The sequence below is a fragment of the Crotalus tigris genome, unplaced genomic scaffold, assembly GCF_016545835.1.
Source record: "Crotalus tigris isolate CLP2741 ecotype Arizona unplaced genomic scaffold, ASM1654583v1 scf7180000017871.4482833, whole genome shotgun sequence".
NCBI classification, from domain to species: Eukaryota; Metazoa; Chordata; class Lepidosauria; order Squamata; family Viperidae; genus Crotalus; species Crotalus tigris.
The window spans coordinates 483,852-506,926 of NW_024096690.1; the positions used below are offsets into that span (position 1 = coordinate 483,852).

General features: G+C 36.2%; 1 protein-coding gene across 2 annotated transcripts in view; it reads left to right on the forward strand.

Annotated features, from left to right (window-relative positions):
* UBE2E1 (ubiquitin conjugating enzyme E2 E1) overlaps positions 1 to 23,075 on the forward strand; it is a 66,919-nt gene that overhangs the window by 42,680 nt on the left and 1,164 nt on the right. For both annotated transcript variants that reach the window (XM_039343656.1, XM_039343657.1), the window contains exons 4-5: positions 10,574 to 10,706; positions 21,088 to 21,235. In XM_039343656.1, the coding sequence (XP_039199590.1) occupies positions 10,574 to 10,706; positions 21,088 to 21,235 (281 nt within the window). The remainder of the gene's footprint in view (positions 1 to 10,573; positions 10,707 to 21,087; positions 21,236 to 23,075) is intronic.

The following is a 23,075-nucleotide window of genomic DNA, read 5'->3' on the forward strand; positions in this document are numbered from 1 at the left end:
ATTGGAACTAGTGTGTTATATTTAAATTAAGTTTGCTTAATTTAGCTATCACTGAAATCAATAGGATAAATTAGAAAAGAAAATAGCTTTTTCAATTTTATTTGTGTTAGTGTAATCTCTATTAGTTGTCAACACAGGCTGATTAAGATGCAATTACATGAACCTCTTGTGACCAGAAGATGTGTAGCAGTATACTTTCGAAAGGGATCTTTCTGCTGCTAGAAATTAAAATGTCTCTGATATGTTTATCTTATTAAGCAAATGAAGAGATTGCATTTTTCCCCAAAGGCTGTTTATTTTTAACTATCGGCAGGGTTGTATGTTACATTGTGGAATCATGCATCAGTTTTACAGAAATGCTAATTGATTAAAATGATAATAAATCACTGAGCATTAGTATTTTACTGTGAAATCCAGTGTCGGTTAAACATTGCATCCAGCTGACCTTACCAAACTAGATAGACTTATATTTGGATTATTTATTTTAACATTTTTAGTTAAAAGTTGCTGAGAAATTCATGATTTAGAATGGATTAAGTACTATAGCACACTGATTGTTGGAAGGAACTTAGGACCTATATAAAACATGGGCTAGCTGAGAGAAATCACATTTGAACAAAAACGTTACCTTTCACAGGTTTGCTTAACAAATTATTTTTTCCAGTGATCATAATGGATAATGGACAATATGATATGCATTTGCTTATTAATTGCTCGAGAACAGCTGGATCCTTTTCTAAATTGTAACAATATTTCATATCTTCTGCTTCTCTTTTCAGAGATTTTAAATGTCACTACCTGAACTCATTACTTCTATACAATCTCAGTATAACAATATTTTGTGTTATTTTTGTGAGTACATTATGTGTGAGTGTAAGATATTTTTGTCTCCTGACAGGATTCTGAGGAATGCACTATTAATTGTAGATAAAAAAGTTCAATAAGCGATTGCTATATAAGTACAAAATTTGTTTCTGATGCAATAAAATCAGTCAGAATGAATGACCAGAGAATCTACTTTTTATGAATTAACACATGACAGAATCCACATCAGCTACATTTTAAAACCTCAGTCATTGTCACCTCCTCTATGTTGCTTTAAGGCATTTTCCCTATGGCCAATTCATCAATTTAACTTAATCTTGACAACAAAGAACAACACAGAGCAGTATGAAATGAAAATGGACAAAATTTTGTTCCACTCCATGTTCCATTTTACACTGGATTGATTGGTTTATTTCTTATCTGCTACTAAAGTACAGCAGTCTTAGAGGTTTCGGCCTATTTTTTATATTTTCTCAAGGTTTGAGGGCTATTCTACATGTGTGTTTGTTTTTATAGGGGATGAAGCTGCAGCTATTGCTACAATTTACTTAACCAAGAAGTAGTAATAAAGAAAATGTTGCTTGTCACTTTTTTCTAGCAATATAGAAAAAGATTGTAATATGATCTTGAGTCCTACATGACCCTACATTGATTTGCCAGTTTCTTTCCTTTAAGTTAATGAAGCTTGAATAATAAAAGCTCAAATATATTTACTCAATTCAAATGTAAGAAATACCACTGATGAATAATAACACTTTTCCTAGTTCTAGCCTGACAAACTTGCATTGTTGAAATCTTCCAAAAAGGGCATAAGACACGCAGTATCATTGACACATAGACCCAGGCTTTGGTCTGAACTTTCCAGTAATCGGTTTCTTTTTGTTTTTTACTTTAATTTCAGGGACTATACTTGCCTTTTAAATATTCCTAGTTGAACAGCAGAGAGAAAAATATAAACATTAAGCTTAAAAAATCTCCACAATGCTCATGTTTTCTAATCAAACAAATGTTATCATTAATAAAAGACAATGGTAGGGACTTTCACCATTCTGTGGCTTGAGTATCTCATAAGTGTTCAAAAATATAATGAAAAATAATGTGATCAAATTAGGATAGTATTAGATAATGCAATAATATCGTAAAAATGCCATTTTTTAAAAAAGAAAAAAGATCAAGCCTCTTTTATGTCAGATTATTTTCTGAGGGAACATGAAAGGAGAAGTGATAATTGAGTATTCAAAATAAAGACTATAATATTCATGCTTTATTACCTGCACATACAAATACTGACTTAAACAATTCTATACATTAAGGAAATTAATGTATTAGAAAAATCAGAAAATCTCCCTAAAAGCTACAAGCTCTACACAAATCATGTAATAACTTTCAAGAAGTATAAGCTATTTAACTCTCTCTCTCCCTCCCTCCCTTCCTCCCTCTCCCCCCCCCCCCGTCTCTCTCTCTTTACTACAATTAACACCTTTAGAGTTTTCTCTAACATATGTAACAGCTTAATAATGTGGAAGTATATTTAACTTAATTATTAAGACTAAAGATTCTACATTTGTCTTTTCACAGGCTTGTCATTTATCTAGTTCATTGATATAGACCTTCTTAATCATTGATATATACCTTCTTAAAAATGTTCATAAGTTGCATAAATGTCAGTTGAGAGTGGTGGAGCTAAGAAGCAATAATAATAATAATACATACTCAGGGGTGTCAAACTGCTGGCCCACGGGCCGGTTTCATCATACCAAAACCGCGCCCATCCCATTGCCGGCAATGCAAAAAGAGTCCTGATACGTCGTGACATGTGACATGGTGAGTTTGACACCCGTGCTCTAACTCCATACTAAAGTTGGGAAGTTGAGAAACTTCATCTCCGTTCTCCTCTATGCTCAGCCCTCTTGGAAGAGAGGAAAGGTTTTGAGTAGTTACTACATAGTTGGTAATTGCATGAAAATTGCAGACAGAATATGTGTATATTATAAACCTTGACTAATTGGGTCTTTGTTATTTGTTGATTAATGCTATATTTCAAATAATATTTGAGTTTTTTATTTTTATTTTTAATTGAAACTTAATGATTTTAACAAAAAACACATTTCCTTTTCCATTATTTTTCTCCATACATGCTTTTAATTTTTTGCAGTGCTGTTGTGTATAGTTGACAGGAAAGCTAAACTGACCTTTACCAAAGAGATTGGTGTTTTATCAAAGTATTTTAATGTGTTTCATATCAATAGTCAACTCTTCCTTATAGATAAGGAATGATCTGGGGCACCCATTAAAGAAGCAATTAAGAGATACATAAACATATGATTGCCCTATGTATCATCATATGCTCAGTTTCATCAGTTTCTTGGTTACTTCTGGTTTATTGTTTTCTTTTATTGTGTTGTAAACTTGTATATTACCTCTTAATGACCACAACAAATTGCTTAGATTGGAGCAATCAAACTAGCACACACTGATAATTCTAATTTGGATACAGCATGTTTCAGTAACACTTAGCAATATAATTTTTAAAAAAAATTATAGGAAAGGAAAAAAATGAAAAATTCATGCAGAAAAATTCATGCATGTAGTTAAGAATAATTAATTTCCTTTTTTTTACTATGAATTCCAGTTGACAATTCTAGTTGGCACACTCTAATTCTAAATTGCTTTTTCAGAATTCTATCTTAGGAGAGCTTTCTAATGCAACTTAAGATAATAATTGTATTTTAGCAGTATAGTAATCCTGTTTACTCCTTCATGGATTACTGCCTTGTCGTGGCGAAGGGGCTTGCATAACTCAATGAAGCTATGAGCTATACCGTGCAGGGCCACCCAAGACAGACAGGTCATAGCAGAGAGTTCTGACAAAATGTGATCCGCTGGAGAAGGAAATGGCAAACCACTCCAGTATCTTTGCCATGAAAACCCCATAGACAGTAAGAAAAGGCAAAAAGATATGATGCTGGAAGATGAGCCCCTCAGGTCGGAAGGTGTCCAATATGCTACTGGGGAAGAGCAGAAGGCTAGTACTAGTAGCGCCAGAAAGAATGAAGCGACTGGGCCAAAGCCGGAAGGACGCTCAGCTGTGGATATATCTGGTGGTGAAAGGAAAGTCCGATGCTGTAAAGATCTTTTCTCCATAAGAACCTGGATTGTAAGATCCATCAATCAAGGCAAGTTAGATGTAGTCAAACAAGAGATGATAAGACTTAACATCGACATCTTAGGAATCAGTGAACTAAAATGGACAGGAATGGGTGAATTTAATTCAGAGGACCATCAGATATACTACTGCGGGCAAGAATCCCTCAAAAGAAATGGAGTAGCCTTCATAGTCAATAAAAGAATAGGAAAAGCAATACTGGGATACAATCCCCAAAATGACAGAATGATCTCAGTGTGAATCCAAGGCAAACCAATATCACAGTAGTCCAAGTCTATGCCCCAACCACTGGGGCTGAAGAGGATGAAATTTACTGGTTCTATGAAGCCCTATAGCACCTTATAGAATTAACACCAAAAAAATGATGTCCTTATCATCATGGGGGATTGGAATGCTAAAGTAGGAAGCCAAAAGATAACTGGAATAACAGGCAAGTTTGGCCTTGGAGTACAAAATGAAAGAGGGCACAGGCTGATAGAATTTTGTCAAGAGAATACGATGGTCATAGCAAACACTCTTTTCCAACAACCCAAGAGACGGCTCTACACATGGACATCACTAGACGATCAACACAGAAATCAGATTGACCATGTGCTCTGCAGCCAAAGATGGAGAAGCTCTATACAGTCAGTAAAAACAAGACCAGGAACTGACTGTGGCTCAGATCATGAGCTTCTCGTTGCAAAATTTAGGCTTAAATTGAAGAAAGTAGGGAAAAGCACTAGGCGGGGCTTTTCAACCTTTTCACCCATTGTACCACTTTTAGGATATGGCAACATCTGAGTACCACCAGTTGCCTAGCAAGGTGTCAAAAACTTGATGACAAAAAAAGGAAAAAAGTGATAAACTACAGGTAGTCTTCGACTGTTAGTGACTGTTCGAAGTTACAATGGCACTGAAAAAAGTGCCCCTCAAGCCACAGCTGAGCAAGACATTTGTCTGCCTGCCCGCCCGGAGGCGCTCTTCCTTCTGTCCGAGGTTTTCATTGTTGTGAGCATTTCTGTTGAGGATTGGCAGCAGGGGTGGGGTGGAGGGTGTTTCATTTTTATTCCCCCCATCTGCTGGGTGGTTGCAGCAGGTTTTGGTCACTTCACGTGACCCTGGGACACTGTGACTATCATAAATATGAATCAGTTGCCAAGCATCTGAATGTAAATCATAAGACCCTGGAGATGCTGCAAAATTCCAGCTGATCGGCTCTTCTGGGTTCAGCAGAAGCGCCAGGATCTGTGCTGTTTTCCAGCTGATTGGCGGTTCTTCAGGGCTCAGCAGAAGCACCAGGATCAGCACCGAGCTCCAGCTGGAGCCTGGCACTGATCCTGGTGCTTCCACTGAGCCCTGACAGCCCCAAAGAAGCGCCAATCAGCTGGAAAGCGGCACTGATTCTAGCGCTTCCACTGAGCCCTGACAGCCCTGCAGCTCTAACCATCTCTTGCTCAGGCTTGTGCGGTGGTGCCACCAGTTCAGCTCATTCCCCTCTCCCGCTATCACTTTCCTAGAATGGTCGCATACCACCTGCCAGGTGCCAATGTACCACAGGTGGTACCCATACCACTGGTTGAAAGCCCTGCACTAGGCCACTCAGGTATGAACTAAATCATATTCCTGAGGAATATACAGTAGAGGTGACAAATAGATTTAAGGAATTAGATCTGATAGAGTGCCTGAAGAACTATGGACGGAGGTTCACAACATTGTACAAGAGGTAGCAACTAAAACCATCCCAAAGAAAAAGAAATGCAAGAAAGCAAAATGGCTGTCTGAGGAAGCTTTGCAAATAGCTGAGGAAAGAAGGGAAGCGAAAGGCAAAGGAGAAAGAGAAAGATACAGCCAGTTGAATGCAGAACTCCAGAGAATAGCTAGAAGAGATAAGAATACCTTCTTAAATGAACAGTGCAAAGAAATAGGAAAAAACAACAGAATAGGTAGGACCAGAGATGTCTTCAAGAAAATTGGAGATATGAAGGGAACATTTCATGCAAAGATGGGCATAATAAAGGATCAAAATGACAGGGACTTAACAGAGGCAGAAGAGATCAAGAAGAGGTGGCAAACTACACAAAAGAACTATACAAGATAACCACGATGGTCACTGACCTCAAGCCAGACATCCTAAAATGTGAAGTGAAATAGGCCTTAGGAAATCTAAGCAACAACAAAGCTAGTGGAGGTGACAGCATTCCAGCTGAGCTATTCAAAATCTTAAAAGACAATGCAGTAAAAGTGCTACACTCAATTTGCCAGCAAATTTAGAAAACTCAACAGTGGCCACAGGATTGGAAAAGGTCAGTTTACATTCCAATTCCAAAGAAAGACAATGCCAAAGAATGTTCTTTTTTTTAATTTTTATTTATTCCCTTTTCACTATACAACAAAAATAAAAATAAAAATACATTTTTTTCCTTAACAGTACTGTGTTATACATCTCATATATATTATTTACAATTATTTACATTAGTAAACATGTCTTTCTGTTTATCTGTTCTAGCCAATCATAACATTTGTTCCATATTTCATAGAATTCTATTGCCTCCTTGTCTTTCATTTCTAGCGTAAATTTGTTCATTTTTGTGCATTCTAGAATTTTATGTCAATTTTTTGCCAGCAATTTTGGAAAACTCAACAATGGCCACAGGATTGGAAAAGGTCAGTTTACATTCCAATTCCAAAGAAAGGCAATGCCAAAGAATGTTCAAACTATCGCACTATTGCACTCATTTCACATGCTAGTAAAGTTATACTTAAAATCCTACAAGCTAGACTCCAGTAGTATGTGGACCGAGAACTACCAGAAGTACAGGCAGGATTTCGAAGAGGCAGAGGAACTAGAGATCAAATTGCCAACATATGCTGGATCATGGAGAAATCTAGGTAGTTCCAGAAAACATCTACTTCTGCTTCATTAGTTATGCTAAAGCCTTTGATTGTGTGGATCACAACAAATTGTGGCAAGTTGTTAAAGAGATGGGAGTACCAGACCATCTTATTTGTCTCTTGACAAACCTATATGTGGGTCAAGAAGCAACAGTGAAAACTGGACACAGAACCACTGATTGGTTCAAAATTGGGAAAGGAGTCTGGCAAGGCTGTATTCTGTCGCCCTGCCTATTTAACTTATATGCAGAGCACATCATGAGAAAGACAAGGCTAGATGAAACAAAAGTTGGAATTAAGATTGCCGGGAGAAATATCAACAACCTAAGATATGCAGATGATACCACTCTAATGGCAGAAAGTGAAGAGGAACTAAAGAGCCTCTTGATGCGGATGAAGAAGGAGAGTGCAAAAGTTGGCTTGAAACTCAACATTAAGAAAACCAAAATCATGGCATCCGGCCCTCTCAATTCCTGGCAAATAGTTGGGGAAGAAATGGAGGGAGTGACAGATTTTATTTTCCTGGGCTCCAAGATCACCTCAGATGGGGACTGCAGCCAAGAAATTAAAAGACGCTTGCTCCTGGGGGGGAAAGCTATGGCAAATCTAGACAGCATACTAAAAAGCAGAGACATCACCCTGCCAACAAAAGTGCGCATAGTCAAGGCCATAGTTTTCCCAGTTGCAATGTATGGATGTGAAATTTGGATCATAAGAAAGGCTGAGTGACAAAGAATTGAGGCCTTTGAACTATGGTGCTGGAGAAGACTCCTGTGAGTCCCTTGGACTGCAAGGCGTTCAGACCAATCAGCCCTAGAAGAGATCAACCCCGACTGCTCTTTAGAAGGCCTGAAATTGAAACTCAAATACTGTGGCCACCTAATGAGAAGGAAGGACTCACTGGAGAAGGGCCTAATGCTGGGAAAGATTGAGGGCAATAGAAGAAGGGGATAACAGAGAATGAGGTGGCTGGATGGAGTCACTGAACCAATAGTCATGAACTTAAATGGACTCCAGAAGATGGTAGGGGACAGGAAGACCTGGAGGAACATTGTCCATGGGGTCGCGATGGGTCGGACACGACTTCGCAATTAACAACAACAATCCCGTTTAGATAATTCCTTAGACTCAGAGCTGAGAATATTCAATAGAGCTATTTCTCTGTAAATTTGCAGGTTAACTGTGGTGTTGTTTGTCTGAACAGATCATGTAAATCAAGTAACATTACAATAATAACATCTTCAAAACATCGAGTAAAGCATTTAAAAAGTATGTATCTAACCGATGTGCTGATTGAAATAATTGGTATTCTGAGGAGTAAAAAACTTCTTAAAGTGCTCATATTCCTAGGTTAATTTTGTTGAAATTTTGGTAATATACTTTTGCAGGAAAAATTTTTTTGATTTTCTCAACCTTATTCATAACATTCATAATATTTGCTATGGTTATCATCTCCATTTATCACTCCCACTTTCATTATTATTATTATTATGGATCATCGCACAGTCAGCCAGATGTTCAGACTGGATTTGGCATTTTGTCTACCTATCGAGTCCTTACCCAGGACCTGGGATAGGCAGATGTGGATGTTTGATGGTATTACAGATATCGTTGCAGGATGGAAGCAGTTCCTAGTAAGGCCGCCTTTTGCAATTGACTAATAGCGAATTTGTCAATGCCAATGGTGTTCAAGTGGTGCTCCAGTTGTTTTGGGATTGCACCCAAGGAGCCTATTACTATTGGTACTACCCTTGCTTGCTTTTGCCACAGCCTTTCTATTTCTATTTGTAGGTCTTTGTATTTTGTTATCTTCTCCAGTTCTTTCTCATCTATTTTGCTGTCTCCAGGCACTGTTGTTGTTGTTGTTGTTGTTGTTATGGATCATCGCACAGTCAGCCAGATGTTCAGACTGGATTTGGCATTTTGTCTACCTATCGAGTCCTTACCCAGGACCTGGGATAGGCAGATGTGGATGTTTGATGGTATTACAGATATCGTTTTTGTTGTTGTTGTTGTTATTATTATTATTATTATTTCTGCTAAGTAAGTTTTTGATCTAATTGGTATCTGAATGGAGTTTTATATGTTAGCTTGTTACATCATGAAATATAACTATAAATAATTTTTTACTATTATTCGGCATTTGGCTTTGTGTTACAATTCTAGGGGTGGCCTAACTTTTGTGCCCACTTGGAAGAAAATGTATACTACATCATCTATAACCTAATTCTGAGAAAAAAATTAACTGCTAATTAGGTACCTTAGATATCTAAAGTAGTAATTTTGCAACTTATTTCAATATGCTAATAAGCAAGGCTTCTGTTTCTAGTGCAGTGTGTACATAGTTCAAGCAAAGCTGCTGAGGCAAATTGTCCTCTTGGGAATATCACGCTATATTTCAATTTTGAACAGGTTCCTTCCCTTTCTCTCCCCAAATAATATTGATGTATTTTCTCTCTTGAGTCTAACTTAGATCTGTTTTCTTGTAGTTTCACACATAAATGTAAATATTTCGTTTCATGACTCCTATGAAAATATCATGATCTATTACTGATGACTTTCACTGATAAAATTTAGAACATAATAGAACAGAAAATGCATTAGCAAACCCATGTTTATATAGGAGCAAGGGATTAATGCTGAACATGGTCCCCAAATTTTCCTCTTTTATTATTTTAATGGAATTGATGTTTTTATTTTGTTCACTTCCAGAGTTCCACTGACAGTCCTATAAATTTCATAAATATTTAAACTCCATCCAGAGATTTTTTTTTATTTTAACTTCCCTCACCCCATTTTTCTTATGTAGGTAGTCAGGTGCTAGGCAAATCCAAACTGTAGTAAATTCACAGTAACCATTCATTTGCTCTTTGAGGTTAGAACAAATTTCTGATAGATAGTGGAAAAGATAGTTATAAATAAATGGTTTATAGATCAAAGCTAAACATTCTTAAATTGTGATGGAAACATACAGGGATGTAATATAAAAAGACAAGAAATATTTAATATTGCACAAGCTGTATAAGCACTTGAAATGTGGATTTACAGGTGGCTGTTACGTATAAGCTGGATTGACAAGATCAGAAATGAGGAGGTGATAAACCGCCTGGGAAAGCCAAGGAAAATCATCAAAACAATTAAAAAATGAAAGTTAGAATATTTTGGACATGTGATGCGACACCCAGAAAAATACGGCATACTCCATTTAATCCTCCAAGGAAAGATTGAAGGCAAACGAGGTCCAGGCAGAAGAAGAACATCATGGGTTCAAAATCTAAGGGACTGGTTTGGACAAAACTCAGCACTTTTTCATGCGGCTGCTGATAAAAACAGGATCACCAACATGATCGCCAACGTCCAATAATGGATATGGAAGAAGAAGAAGCTGTATAAGCAAGGAAGGAAGCAAAAATAGATGAATCCAAGATTCCTCCTTAACCTGCACTTTTTTTGTTAAATTTCTACTTCAATCTTGTCCCTAAATTGTTCTGTCTGCCTTGCTTTTATGTCATTTTTTTACCTTCAGCATCACCACAGATAGCAGCTTTCTGTGAGAAATAATCAATATGCATTGCTAGTTGTTGATCATTCTCTTAAAGTATTAATTTTATAATGAATATGTTTATAAGAATTGAGTTACTTTTCATAAATATTTAATTCTTATTAAAGCTAAACACTGTCAATTTTTTATTCATGTTTAATTTGCAGTGCTGGCCCAAAAGGTGATAATATCTATGAATGGAGATCAACAATTTTAGGACCTCCAGGTTCAGTGTACGAGGGTGGCGTTTTCTTCCTGGACATCACATTTACACCAGAATATCCCTTCAAGCCTCCAAAGGTAATAAATGCACCACATGGTCTATGTAGCTTCTAATGCATAACTGTATGCATCAACATTTCATATACTACTCAGTATAATTTAATTTCCCTTATTATTTAATATTTTTCCATTCTGCAAATGTAGCTCTTTACCTAATGGGTAAGCACTGAAGGGATGACTGAAGCATATACTATAATAATTGTGCAATGAATTGTTCTTGCAGAAATCTCTGTCTGGAGTAGTTAAGGATAGCTATTAAGATCATCATAGAATCATAAGTTGAAAGGGATTGTGGAAGTCTTCTGCTGCAGTCTTCCGCCCAGAGTGTTGTTGTTGTTAATTGCGAAGTCGTGTCCGACCCATCGCGACCCCATGGACAACGTTCCTCCAGGTCTTCCTGTCCTCTACCAACTTCTGGAGTCCATTCAAATTCACACCTACTGCTTCAGTGACTCCATCCAGCCATCTCATTCTCTGTCGTCCCATTCTTCTCTTGCCTCAATCTTTCCCAGCATTAGGCTCTTCTCCAGTGAATCCTTCCTTCTCATTAGGTGGCCAAAGTACTTGAGTTTCAACTTCAGGATGTGGCCTTCTAAAGAGCAGTCGGGGTTGATCTCTTCTAGGACTGAACGGTTTGAACGCCTTGAAGTCCAAGGGACTCGCAGGAGTCTTCTCCAGCACCATAGTTCAAAGGCCTCAATTCTTTTGTGCTCAGCCTTTCTTATGGTCCAACTTTCACAGCCATACATTGCAACTGGGAAAACCATGGCCTGGACTATACGCACTTTTGTTGGCAGGGTGATGTCTCTGCTTTTTAGTATGCTGTCTAGATTTGCCATAGCTTTCCTCCCCAGGAGCAAGCGTCTTTTAATTTCTTGGCTGCAGTCCCCATCTGAGGTGATCTTTTGAGCCCAGAAAAATAAAATCTGTCACTACCTCCATTTCTTCCCCATCTATTTGCCAGGAATTGAGAGGGCCGGATGCCATGATTTTGGTTTTCTTAATGTTGAGTTTCAAGCCAACTTTTGCACTCTCTTTCTTCACCCGCATCAAGAGGCTCTTTAGTTCCTCTTCACTTTCTGCCATTAGAGTGGTATCATCTGCATATCTTAGGTTGTTGATATTTCTCCCGGCAATCTTAATTCCAACTTTTGATTCATCTAGCCCTGCCTTTCTCATGATGTGCTCTGCATATAAGTTAAATAGGCAGGGCGACAGTATACAGCCTTGCCGGACTCCTTTTCCACTTTTGAACCAATCAGTGGTTCCGTGTTCGGTTCTCACTGTTGCTTCTTGACCCGCATATAGGTTTCTCAAGAGACAAATGAGATGGTCTGGTACTCCCATCTCTTTAAGAACTTGCCACAATTTGTTGTGATCCACACAATCAAAGGCTTTTGCATAGTCAATGAAGCCCAGAGTAGGAATCCTTATAAGATGCCAGACAAAGGACTGTTCAGCCTTTGTTTGAAAACCTTCAATAGAGCACCCAGCATCCAGGAGGTAGACTGTCCCTTTGCTTAATCGCTGTCATACCCAGGAAATCCATCTGTATTTTGAACTGGAATTCTGAATAGATATAATAGATTGGGTAGCCAGTTGTTATCGATATAAATGTTTCTGTTGATTGTACTTGTGATAGTTCAGTATTGCTGTAGTTTAAATCATAGATTTATAAAACAATTTACTGTAAGGTTTTTTTCAATAAAAGCATAACTTTGTGGTTTTTACATAAATTATTTTTGTAAGTATTGTCAAAATCATGAGTTTTGTTGGCTTTCAGATTGCAACCATCCATGGGTTTAATTTTTTAAAAACATTTATACATTGGCTTTTCATCTCTTAAGTCAGAGGTAGGCAACCTTGGCTCTTTTATGACTCATGGACTTCAACTCCCAGAATTCTTGAGCCAGCATGACTCAGCTTGGAAACCTCTCCCTTTCCCCTCAGCATGACTGGCTCAGGAATTCTGGGAGTTGAAGTTCACGAGTCATAAAAGAGCCAAGTTGCCTACCCTCCTGTCTTAGGATCTACAAGGGAGTTTATAAAAAAAACAGAAAATTAAATCACGTAAAACAGTGGTTCTCAACCTGTGGGTCAGGACCCCATTTGGGGTCGAACGACCATTTCACGGGGGTCGCCAAACAACGCAGTCCACTATTTTTTTCCCCCTTTTCCTTAGCTGTGCTACTCCCTTTTATTCTATTGGCTTTTGAAAGCCAATAGAATGGACTCTCTTGAATAGAGTCTAATTCTATTGGCTTTCAAAAGCCAATAGGAATTGTCCAGGCTGTCTCTGCCCTGCTGAGCCCGCCAAAAGTCCCATTCTGCAAACGGTACTGCACCAGTTGAGTAGTCCTCAACTTACGACCGGTTGAGTAGTCCTCGACTTACGACCGGTTGGGGGTCGCAGCATTAAAAAGGTTGAGAACCACTGACGTAAAAGCATAATAGATTACCTAAGAATCAGCAATAATATCCTACCCAATAATCTAGACAGTAAAAAGGATAGCAAACGTTACCTAATTTATTAGTTTTACTTTCTGAATCTTATTAATGAAATAATTAATTAAGCATATGTTCCTAAAAAGGAGCTTCACAATGAGATGCTAGCATCTTATCTAAATAAGCAGCAGATTCTTTTGTATGGGAGAATGCCCATGTCCTGATACCCATGAAATTGAAAAGATTATAATGTATCGAAATGGAGCATCTGTCATTGATTATTATTATTATTACCATTTAGTTATTACATCACTCAGTCAATCAAATCTATTAGTCATAGACCAGCATAGAGTGGCCTTCCCTAAAACCAACTTGCTTCTCTGCAAGTATGTTGTCTTGTTCCAGCCAGTTCTGGAATTTCCATTGTAGATGTTTTTATAGAGTTTGATAATTGTATTGAGGGGACTGAAACCTATTACATCAGAATTTTTGGAGAGCACAACATTATTTGAGATACTAAGGATATCAGGTAATACAAAAGTTATTCTTTTCCTGGGCTAGAAAGACCATTGTATTTGTACCAAATACCTGGTTTTTCTTCTATTCCTATCTTATAGAAATACCACTTTTATTTTGCCTATTGTGGTCTAATTTTATTCAATGTAGTTTTGTATACTAATTTATCCAGTCTTATTTCAAAAGTTTTGTCATGTGAGGATCCATTTAAAGCAGACAAAAACTGTTTGATATTTTTTGTTACAAAATAGAAGCAGTACCTTGTTATTCTTGAGTATCTTTATATTCATTTATTTGATTACTTTCAAATTCATGCATAAAATTATTGTGATAATTTAAATCATGTCCTTCATTTGTCAGAATCCCAATGGATTTACAGTTGCTTTATGGATTATAAAACATTGTATTTGTAAATTTTGTACCTTCTTAATTGTGATTGAAAATACATTTATGTAGTGAAATAACTTCAGAAAACAAAAACTAGGAATTTAGCTAAAATTGTATGGCCCAGATGTTTTAGGGGACTCAATAATATAGCATCTGAAATCTTAGTATCCTTAAGAAATGGAGCAAGTAAAGTGAAACCATTCAGATAAAAAATATTATAAAAGTTAGCATTAGTTACATAGAATGAAGAAGTGGAATATTCAATTTTGCCAGAAAATCCAGTTTTTTAAAAAATGTAAAATTTATTCCTTATGATTTAAGGAAGAATTTAATACATTAGAAAATCTTATTTGATATCTGTTGGATCTCTGAAAGAATGTTGTAAAAAGTGGAACATCATATTTACCTGTGCTGGTACTACAGAATATCAGAGGGCTCTTTAATTCATTTGATTTGTTCTTGTCCATCCACAATTCTGTTTTGGTTCAAAGTCATGGCAACTGTTACCACAAGTTTGATTATATAATAAGGACATAAATGTAACATTAAATTATATTTCTAAAATATGGAATTTGTAATTTTATTAAGAGCTTTAGTTTTTTAGGTAAATGTAAAGAAAATTATTGTTCTGATAAGGAATGGATTCAAGATATTTGTATGTTATATATTTTTCAAAAACCATATTCTAAAAATTGAAAGATAAAGCAGTATATTTCTATATAATTTAGTTTTAATGAGAAGCTTAAGGATTGAACTATTGATTAACCCAATCACCACGTTGCCTTCCAAATATTTAAATGTGAAACTGGAAAACCAATAAAATATTATTTAAAAAAAGAAATTTAAAGATTCAATTAATATCATACTAGTACAAATGGATATTATGTAGATTTTTTTAATTAGTTCTTTTTTCTTCCTTTCTGTTACGTTTAATTAATACAACATATGTAGGTTTTTATTGTATTTATTTTTTTATTGGTGATATTGCTATTGTACTTGTTAGTATTTCGCTATAACTAAAAACATTTTAAAAATACTTCTTTTTTTAGTATGATGGTTCTGAAATTCTGTTACTTTGTCTATAATGTTATGGAGGGGGGGTTTCCAGGTAGCAAATTCTTGGCAATACCTTCTCCATAGAAAATAGATTTTCTTCCAGAGTCCTTTTACCTGAACTTTTTTAAAAAATAGAATCAGATTACTGAACTGTTTTCCCTTTTTAGAATCACCTCCCAGATTTTTAAAAGAGACTTTCTCAATTTCTTATTCATAAGACATGCTTGATTAGTATGAAGACTAATTAATTAATCATTGATAACAAAAGAATGCCCAGCTAAAGATACATTTCCTTATTTTATGGTTAAAGTTATCACTCCTACAATATCACTATTTTTAAATGCAGGATGATAATGTCTGTTATCATTGGACCCTAAACTCTTTATTTTTCATAAAGATTGTCAAAGGGATTTTATTTCAAACCTTTAGTCACTAAAGTATTTGGTATTCATGGTTTTGTGATTGTTTCTAACTAAACACATAGAAATATTCATTTTGTATTGGCTTGTCTATGTATGCTGTCTGACGTTACGTAGATTGAAGCAGTTTATTGTTAATAAATAATATTTAACCTAGTATTAGTAGTTGGACTTTGTTTTGTCTTAATATTAAGCATTAGATTGACGTTTGTATTCTTTTTTTCACTTTAACAAAACTCTTCAAGTCTTCCTCATTCCTAGTTGACAAATTAGTATTATCAGCATAATACTAGCTATTTTAAATTCCAATTTCCTGTAGTCAAATATTGTTCATAAAGTGTTCTACATATGTTAAATATAGTGATAGTATACAACCATGGTACCCTCCATTTCTAACCCCAAACTATTTAGTTGTGCCATTATTTTATTCTATTATTCTTTTCTATTCTTTGTCATCATCTAAGTTCTTCAATAGGCAGATGAGTGCCGTTTTAAATGCTGTTCAGAATTTGTTGTGTTCTATAGTCTATTTTTGTTTTATTGATTATTGAAAGGTTCTTTAGATGTCTTTTGGAATTGTCTTGCTTCTCCATCTGATGTTAGTGATGTGATCTTAAGTATTTTTGCAGTACATAAAGCCTGGAGCCTCAGGATGTGCAATGTTTCCTGCATTAGAAAAAAGGGATTAGGCATTGATTTTCTCCAATTCTGTTTTCTACTACGCTGGCCATTGCCATTTATCACAGAACTTTGGAGAACAATCCAAGGGGAAGAGAATACAGCAAATTATTATCTCCCCATTTCCTTTTCCCAGGCTTCCTTCCTAGGAATTAGTCTGGATGCAATCATTTATTCAAAATGAATAATTGTTTTTACTAAATCAGACTTAAAATATTCTAACTTTCTTCTTAAAGTTTTTGTTTTCAGTATATTTTAATCTTTCCATAATATTCCAAGGAGGCTATTCACTTGAAATAAGATGCTAATGAACAGCTTATCATGTTTCTCCAAAAACAAGACCTATCCTGAAAATAAGCCCTAGCTTGATTTTTTGGGGGTGAGCCTAATATACACCCTACCCACAAATAAGCCCGGGGGTGGGTATGGCCAATCTCCCTCTGGGCAAAAAGTGTTTGTGCACCCATGGGGTGCTCCACCCCCTCCCTCACCCTGCCTCATCTCATGGGGTGACACAGCATGGTGGGCCATGCAGCCTCCTGCCGCCAATGGTTGCGAATGGCCACTGAAGTGGGCCAGTGACCATATGGGCTCCTGCTGGATGGGGCGTTGGTGCCACCACCGCAAGGTGAGGCAGGTGTCGGGGGAAAAATAAAACATCCTCTGAAACTAAGACCTACTGCCTCTTTTGGAGGAAAAAAAATTTAAGCCTGGGTGTTATTTTTGGAGAAACACGGTAGCTGTCACTTCCATAAAGATGAAAGTGTAGAGATAGATATGTTAAGAAAATATTGGATTAACTATTTTAAATGTGTACACTGTGCCCTCAAATTACACTAAAGATTTCTGATATAGAGTTTAGAAATCACAATAATATTCCACATTGCTGTAAATTCTTGCTTAGGAGCAATCCATATAAGTTACTCTTTCAGAAACTTTTGTCTCATAAATCTCTTAGTTCCTGAAGGAAATGTTTTTAGACTTTATCTATTTTTAACAATTAAAAAAGAGAAGAGCAATAAAATTATTAACTGAGGAAAGTATTGAGTGCATTTCTTCTAAATTAGTTTTTGGTATTGAGGATATACCTTTCTTTCAAGCTAAACTATCAAATACCATAAAGAGAATAATCTGTCAACTATGTGGAACACTTGAAAATTCAGAGAAACATTGTAGTAGACTCACATAACTACAGACACCACACTCCTACCCTCAACTCTGTAGGGAATGACAAGTTGTGCTAACCCAGTGCTTAAACAGGAGGATGGGCAAGTTTGACGAGTTGTGTAATAAGTCATAAATGTTCTTGACTAATATATACCTCCTGTCATTCATAAATATTTTTGTACTCATCACTAAATAGCTTAGACATAGTACATTGTATTCTGATAAAGAGCAGAATGTTATCACAGAAAATGTCTTGATTTTTTTTAGTGCATCAGTATCTTTTTTCTCCTCCTTTTGTGTTTTTGTTTAAAATATTATTTGAATCAATATCATACTATCCTGTTTGTCTACTGCTAGATTAAAATTATGCGAATTAATTTGAGAATTGTATTAGAATGCTATGTATCAATCACCTTTTTTACTCTGTCAAATCAAATTCTGCTATTTATGTTCTGCCTCTAATTCTTATGGATGTTTGCCTATGGTCCTTTCCAAATATAACAATAATCATGTTTACAACAATCACCAGTAAAAAAAAAATGCATTTATTTTGCATGTTCAACAGTGACTGGTATTTAGTGTTAGACACTTACAGTTTATTGCCACAGTTTTAGCTACAAGTTATATAAAGTAAAAATGGTCTTGTTTATATACTTCTTCTTCCAAATTAGATTCAGATGACCAAATACAATTTCAGTAGAGAATCTTGTATCATATCATCTCAAATATACAGTTCAAAGTTCATCAGTAGTATGTTCTTCAACCACATGGAAACCTGGATAGCGTATCCATTTTTGTTCCGCTTGATTTCTCAGCAGCTTTTAATATCAGTCATGGATGGTATCTTTCTGGAACAGTTTAGACTGGTAGTGGAAGGTCATGGTGTTCTTCTGCTTTGCCTCCTTTCTTCAAGACTATTTCCAGTCAGTGTTGATCAGGAATGAGAGGTAAAACACTTGACTCCTACATTGTGAGTCCCTCAAGAGTTGGTACTTTCTCTACTCCTGTTTAACATCTACAGTGCATGAAACTGCTGGATAAGAGCATCTGTCACAATGGGATACAATATCATCAATAAGCTGATAATATTGAATTGTACATCTCTGCCCATGATGATGCTACAATCTCCCTTTCTCTGTGCATTGAGGCTGTTGAGGTCTGGATGGGAAGCAACAGGTTAAATCTGAACCCTAACAAGACAGAATGTTTTTGGATTTGGAGCCTCTTGGTTCTTGGAGAATTACCATCAGACAGATCTGATGCGTAATCTGGAGTTTCTCCTGGACCCACACAACTCTTGTTCAAGAAGCAGTTAGCAGTCATGACCAGAAGGGCCTTTACACCACTGTGTGTTGAGTGCCATTGCTGGACAAATGGGCCTTTCTCACAATCATCCATGCCTGATCATCTCTCATTTGGATTATTGTATTGCACTGCCTTTGAAGAGCACCTGGAAGCTACAGTTGACTCAAAATGCAGCAGCCTGCATGTTTTTTTTGCAAGTCCAAATTTGCACATATATCACATTTTCAGGAGCTGCACAGGTTGCCAGTTTGCTTCTGGGTGCAGTTCAAGGTGCTGGTTATCAGTTTTAAACCTTGGGTCCAGGATATTTGATGGACTGCCTTTTCCCAATTGTATCTATCCAGTGCACCGGAGCAAGAAAGCAGGGCATGTTGTGGGTCCCAATTATCAAGAAAGTACATCTGGTGGGACCTTGGAAAAGGGCCTTCCCTCATTTTGAAACTTCATTCCTCCAGAGATATGATTGCCCCCACCTTGTTTCTTTTCTGCAAGGCCTAAGAAGACATAGTTTCATCAGTGGACTTGGAGATTCCATTTGGAGCCAATCAAGTAGATTGTCTGATTCTATTGTTCTTACTACAGAATTGGGAGGGGGGGGTTCTTTGTGAATTTTTAACTGGATTTTTCATGTTGTATCCTGCCCAGAGTTATAAATCAAAAGTGTAAACAAATACAATTATGTATATGTAAACAAACATACAGATAATTGACCTGCCCTTTCTTTGCAAGGAAAACTGGTAGCAGGGTGTTTTAATTGCATTCTAAATCCTTAGGATTTTTTTTTTTTACAGTGGTGTCGTAAATGTAAAGAGCAGTGCTTTTTTTGTATATATATATAAAAAATGTGCCGGAACTCACACACGTCATACAACCTGCCTTGCCTTCCCTACAAGGTTCCATCCAAAAAAGGTGCCAGAACTCCGTTCTGAGCGTTCTATGACAGAAAAAGCCCTGGTAAAGAGTGTGTTGAATTTCTATAGTTGTCCTCCAGTAATCAAAAGCAGGCATAGATACAGTTTAATGATGAGAAAAACCATAATCTTTCATCCTGCATACATTTTTCTACCTTCTTTGCTCTTCTTTCCCAATCCCATCCCTTATCACCACAAGTATGTGCTGAATACATTAAAGTCAGTGCAATATTTTTCATAAGAACTGATATTTATGCCTCCTGTAGAAGATTTGGGCTAAAATGTTTGACAATTGGTCCTTTGAGGAAGAATACATTAAATTATGGCAAATCTAAGCACTATCATCAGAAATGTAACAAGAAATGTTCTCTTAATCAGTACTTGTAGAAAAGATTAGTAATTTCTGCCTTGATAAAGTACCTATCTTTAGAAAGCAGATGTTGCCTAAGTATCCTGCCTAAAGTTGTGAAGAAAATTAGCAATACATTAATGCTGCAATAAATTTCATCACCTTTTAAGTCTGTGTAATTCTCATGTAATGCAAACAATGGACACAGAATGGCAGTGGTTCACCATAAATTAAAATGTTTTTTTATATAATGGCTAGTTGAAAAGAAAGTATAAATATTTTTTTTAGAATAAAATTTAGGAATTATGGAATTAAAGCCTAAAATATAATTGCATTATTTGGTGTAACATTCAGATTCATGAATTGGGAAAATAAGAAATAGCCAAAGTTTGTACAAGTTAAATCAGTCTCAAAAAGACCAACTAAGGAATGTAATCAAATATAAGATGAATTTTTGAGAATTTCCTTGTTATCTGTTGCATATATACAGATCTTCTGTCAGCTCAAGGGCAACATTAGATATTGTTCAACACATCAGGGACCACATTGCAAAAGTAGGCAATGCAAGATCCATTTTTTTATTATTGTAAGGACTGAAATGGATGTTTTAAGTCACTGAGAGATTTAAGACAAGCATTTTGTTCCTTAATCTAGCTAATCTCAAAAAGTACAAAACTGGGGCAAAGGTTTGGCTTCCTCATTCAGAAGTTGAGCCATGGGAACTTACAAAGGTAATCTGGTAGAATACATGAAGCATTCTGACCACTAGAAAGTGAACTTTTGCATCATTGTATGAGATACAAAAATCAGATGCAACAAATTGAATTTTAATGATATTGACTAATTTAGCTCAGATTAACATCTGAGGATTTTAAAACATTATTGTAAACCCTAGAAAAGCCTTCAATTGATGAAATTAATAAGTGGGATTTAATATTTTGGAATTAAAGGAGAAAAGTTATTCATGGAAATCTGGCAGAATGAGAAATAATAGAAAATTGTCTGATGCTAGATAAATAATTTATCAAAAATTGGAAATTATCTACAAATGGGTTTAGACAAATTTAGCACTTTATATCTGTTGTAGGAAATGCTTGGATCTGAATGAAAAGATGAGAATGAACACAATTTCCTTACATTTTTTTAAAAAAACTTTTCTCACATAGGTTACCTTTCGAACAAGAATCTATCACTGCAACATTAACAGTCAAGGAGTGATCTGTTTGGATATATTAAAAGATAACTGGAGTCCAGCATTAACTATTTCTAAAGTTCTTCTTTCAATTTGTTCACTTCTCACAGATTGCAATCCTGGTAAGTGGGGTCAAAATGAGGGATGAGGGACAGAGAACAGGATCTATACAGAGATAAATCCATATGCCAAAACCATGGGGAGTTTTCATATTGATTTCTGATAACCAATACAGGAACATCTTCTACAAAAAGAATGGCTGCCCTCTAGCACTGCATTCTTTTGGGTATTTAAGAATGTATTGATCAGGAGACGGCAACAGACCTTTTCTAGCCAAGCAACTCACATTTTTTGTATAGAATTGAAAATATTTTCTTTTAATTAGAAGAGATTCAGCAGAAATATTAGCACATACATTTCTGTATTATAATTGCTTTCCATAGGTTTCTTTATCATCACTGCAAAAGTCATTCACTGGCTGGCCTTCTTTTCCTTGTCCAGCCTTATATTAGACTAGTCTGTTAACCCATAGGTTTTCCTGCACTGTTCTAGCTGCTTCCTGCTAAGGGCCCATCTCCAAAACACAATACACAAGGAGAATCCAATCAAATGTGTCTAAAACTATGCAAGCAGTCCTTGCTTAATGAGGGTAATTTGAACTGGCAACTCTATAGTTGTAAAGCCCATCATATGATCATGCCAATTTATAATGGGAGTTGCAGCAGTCCCTGCTGCCATTGTAAGGGAATATCACAAGAAAAGTTTCCAACTCCATTTCTTGAGTACAGGTTCCCTCGGGACTACGTCTTGAGTCTTTTACTATTCACCTTGGTGACCCTGACTGCTGTGCCAAATCTGCTATGAATCATTGTGAAGTATGCAGATGACACGGCAGTGGTAGATCTTATCTGGGACAACAGTGAAGATGCTTATAAAGAAGAGGTGAAGGCTCTGGTGGACTGGTGCAATAAAAGTAACCTGGTTCTGAATATTAATAAAGGAGATCATTGTAGATTTTAGGAAGAGCCGACATAGCCATACTCCACTCTGTATCAATGCTACAGTTGTGGAGGTGGTCAACAGTATTTAGTATCTGGGGGTGCAGATAACTAACAATCTGACTTGGTCTCTCCACAAATCATCCTTAGTGATGTGTGCAAACCAGTGCCTGCATTTCCTGCGTCGGATGAGAAAAGCATTTTTTTTCCCCTATTTATGCAGAGTATATTGGAGTTGGTTACTCTTTGAGAGCTGTTATATAATAAAATCTCATGTTAATGTATGCTGAATAATGTACATTTAAAGTGACAATAGAGTTATTATTCTATTCTAATTGCAGCATGTTGTGATTATGTGATTGCCATTGCAACCTTCTGCAACTTCCCCATTGATTTTGCTTGTCAGAAGCCAGCAATGAATATCACAAATCACAATCATATGACTGTAGGATGCTATGAATGTTACAATTGCAAGCTGGCTGCCAAGCACCTAAATCATGATCACATGATTACAAGAACGTTGTAACAGCCACAACTATGAGGAACAATATGTTTCATATTATTCATCTATGTCATAACGTTGAGTGGTCCCTGAACAAGGATTATCTGTCCTGTCTTGAAGAACAGCAAATTCAAAACAAAACTCAAACAGAATTGTTATTGGTTAGAATGCCATGTATATTCCATTGCATTGACATAAACTCCAAAACTTAATTTTAAAAACCTACAAAATGAAGTTTTTCAAAATCCAGTGATGGAAAAGTGATTCTATCATTTCTACAAAATTAATAAGAAGTGGAATAACCCCATTGATGGTGTTTACACTGAAGGATTACAGCCTTTGTTAAAGTCATCATTATCTCCAGAAGGATTTGCTGTGAGACATATTTTAAAGGACTGATAGAAATGTATTGTATCTATGGAAACAGCAGTTGTCCAGCAAGTCCCATTATTATAGTAGGTC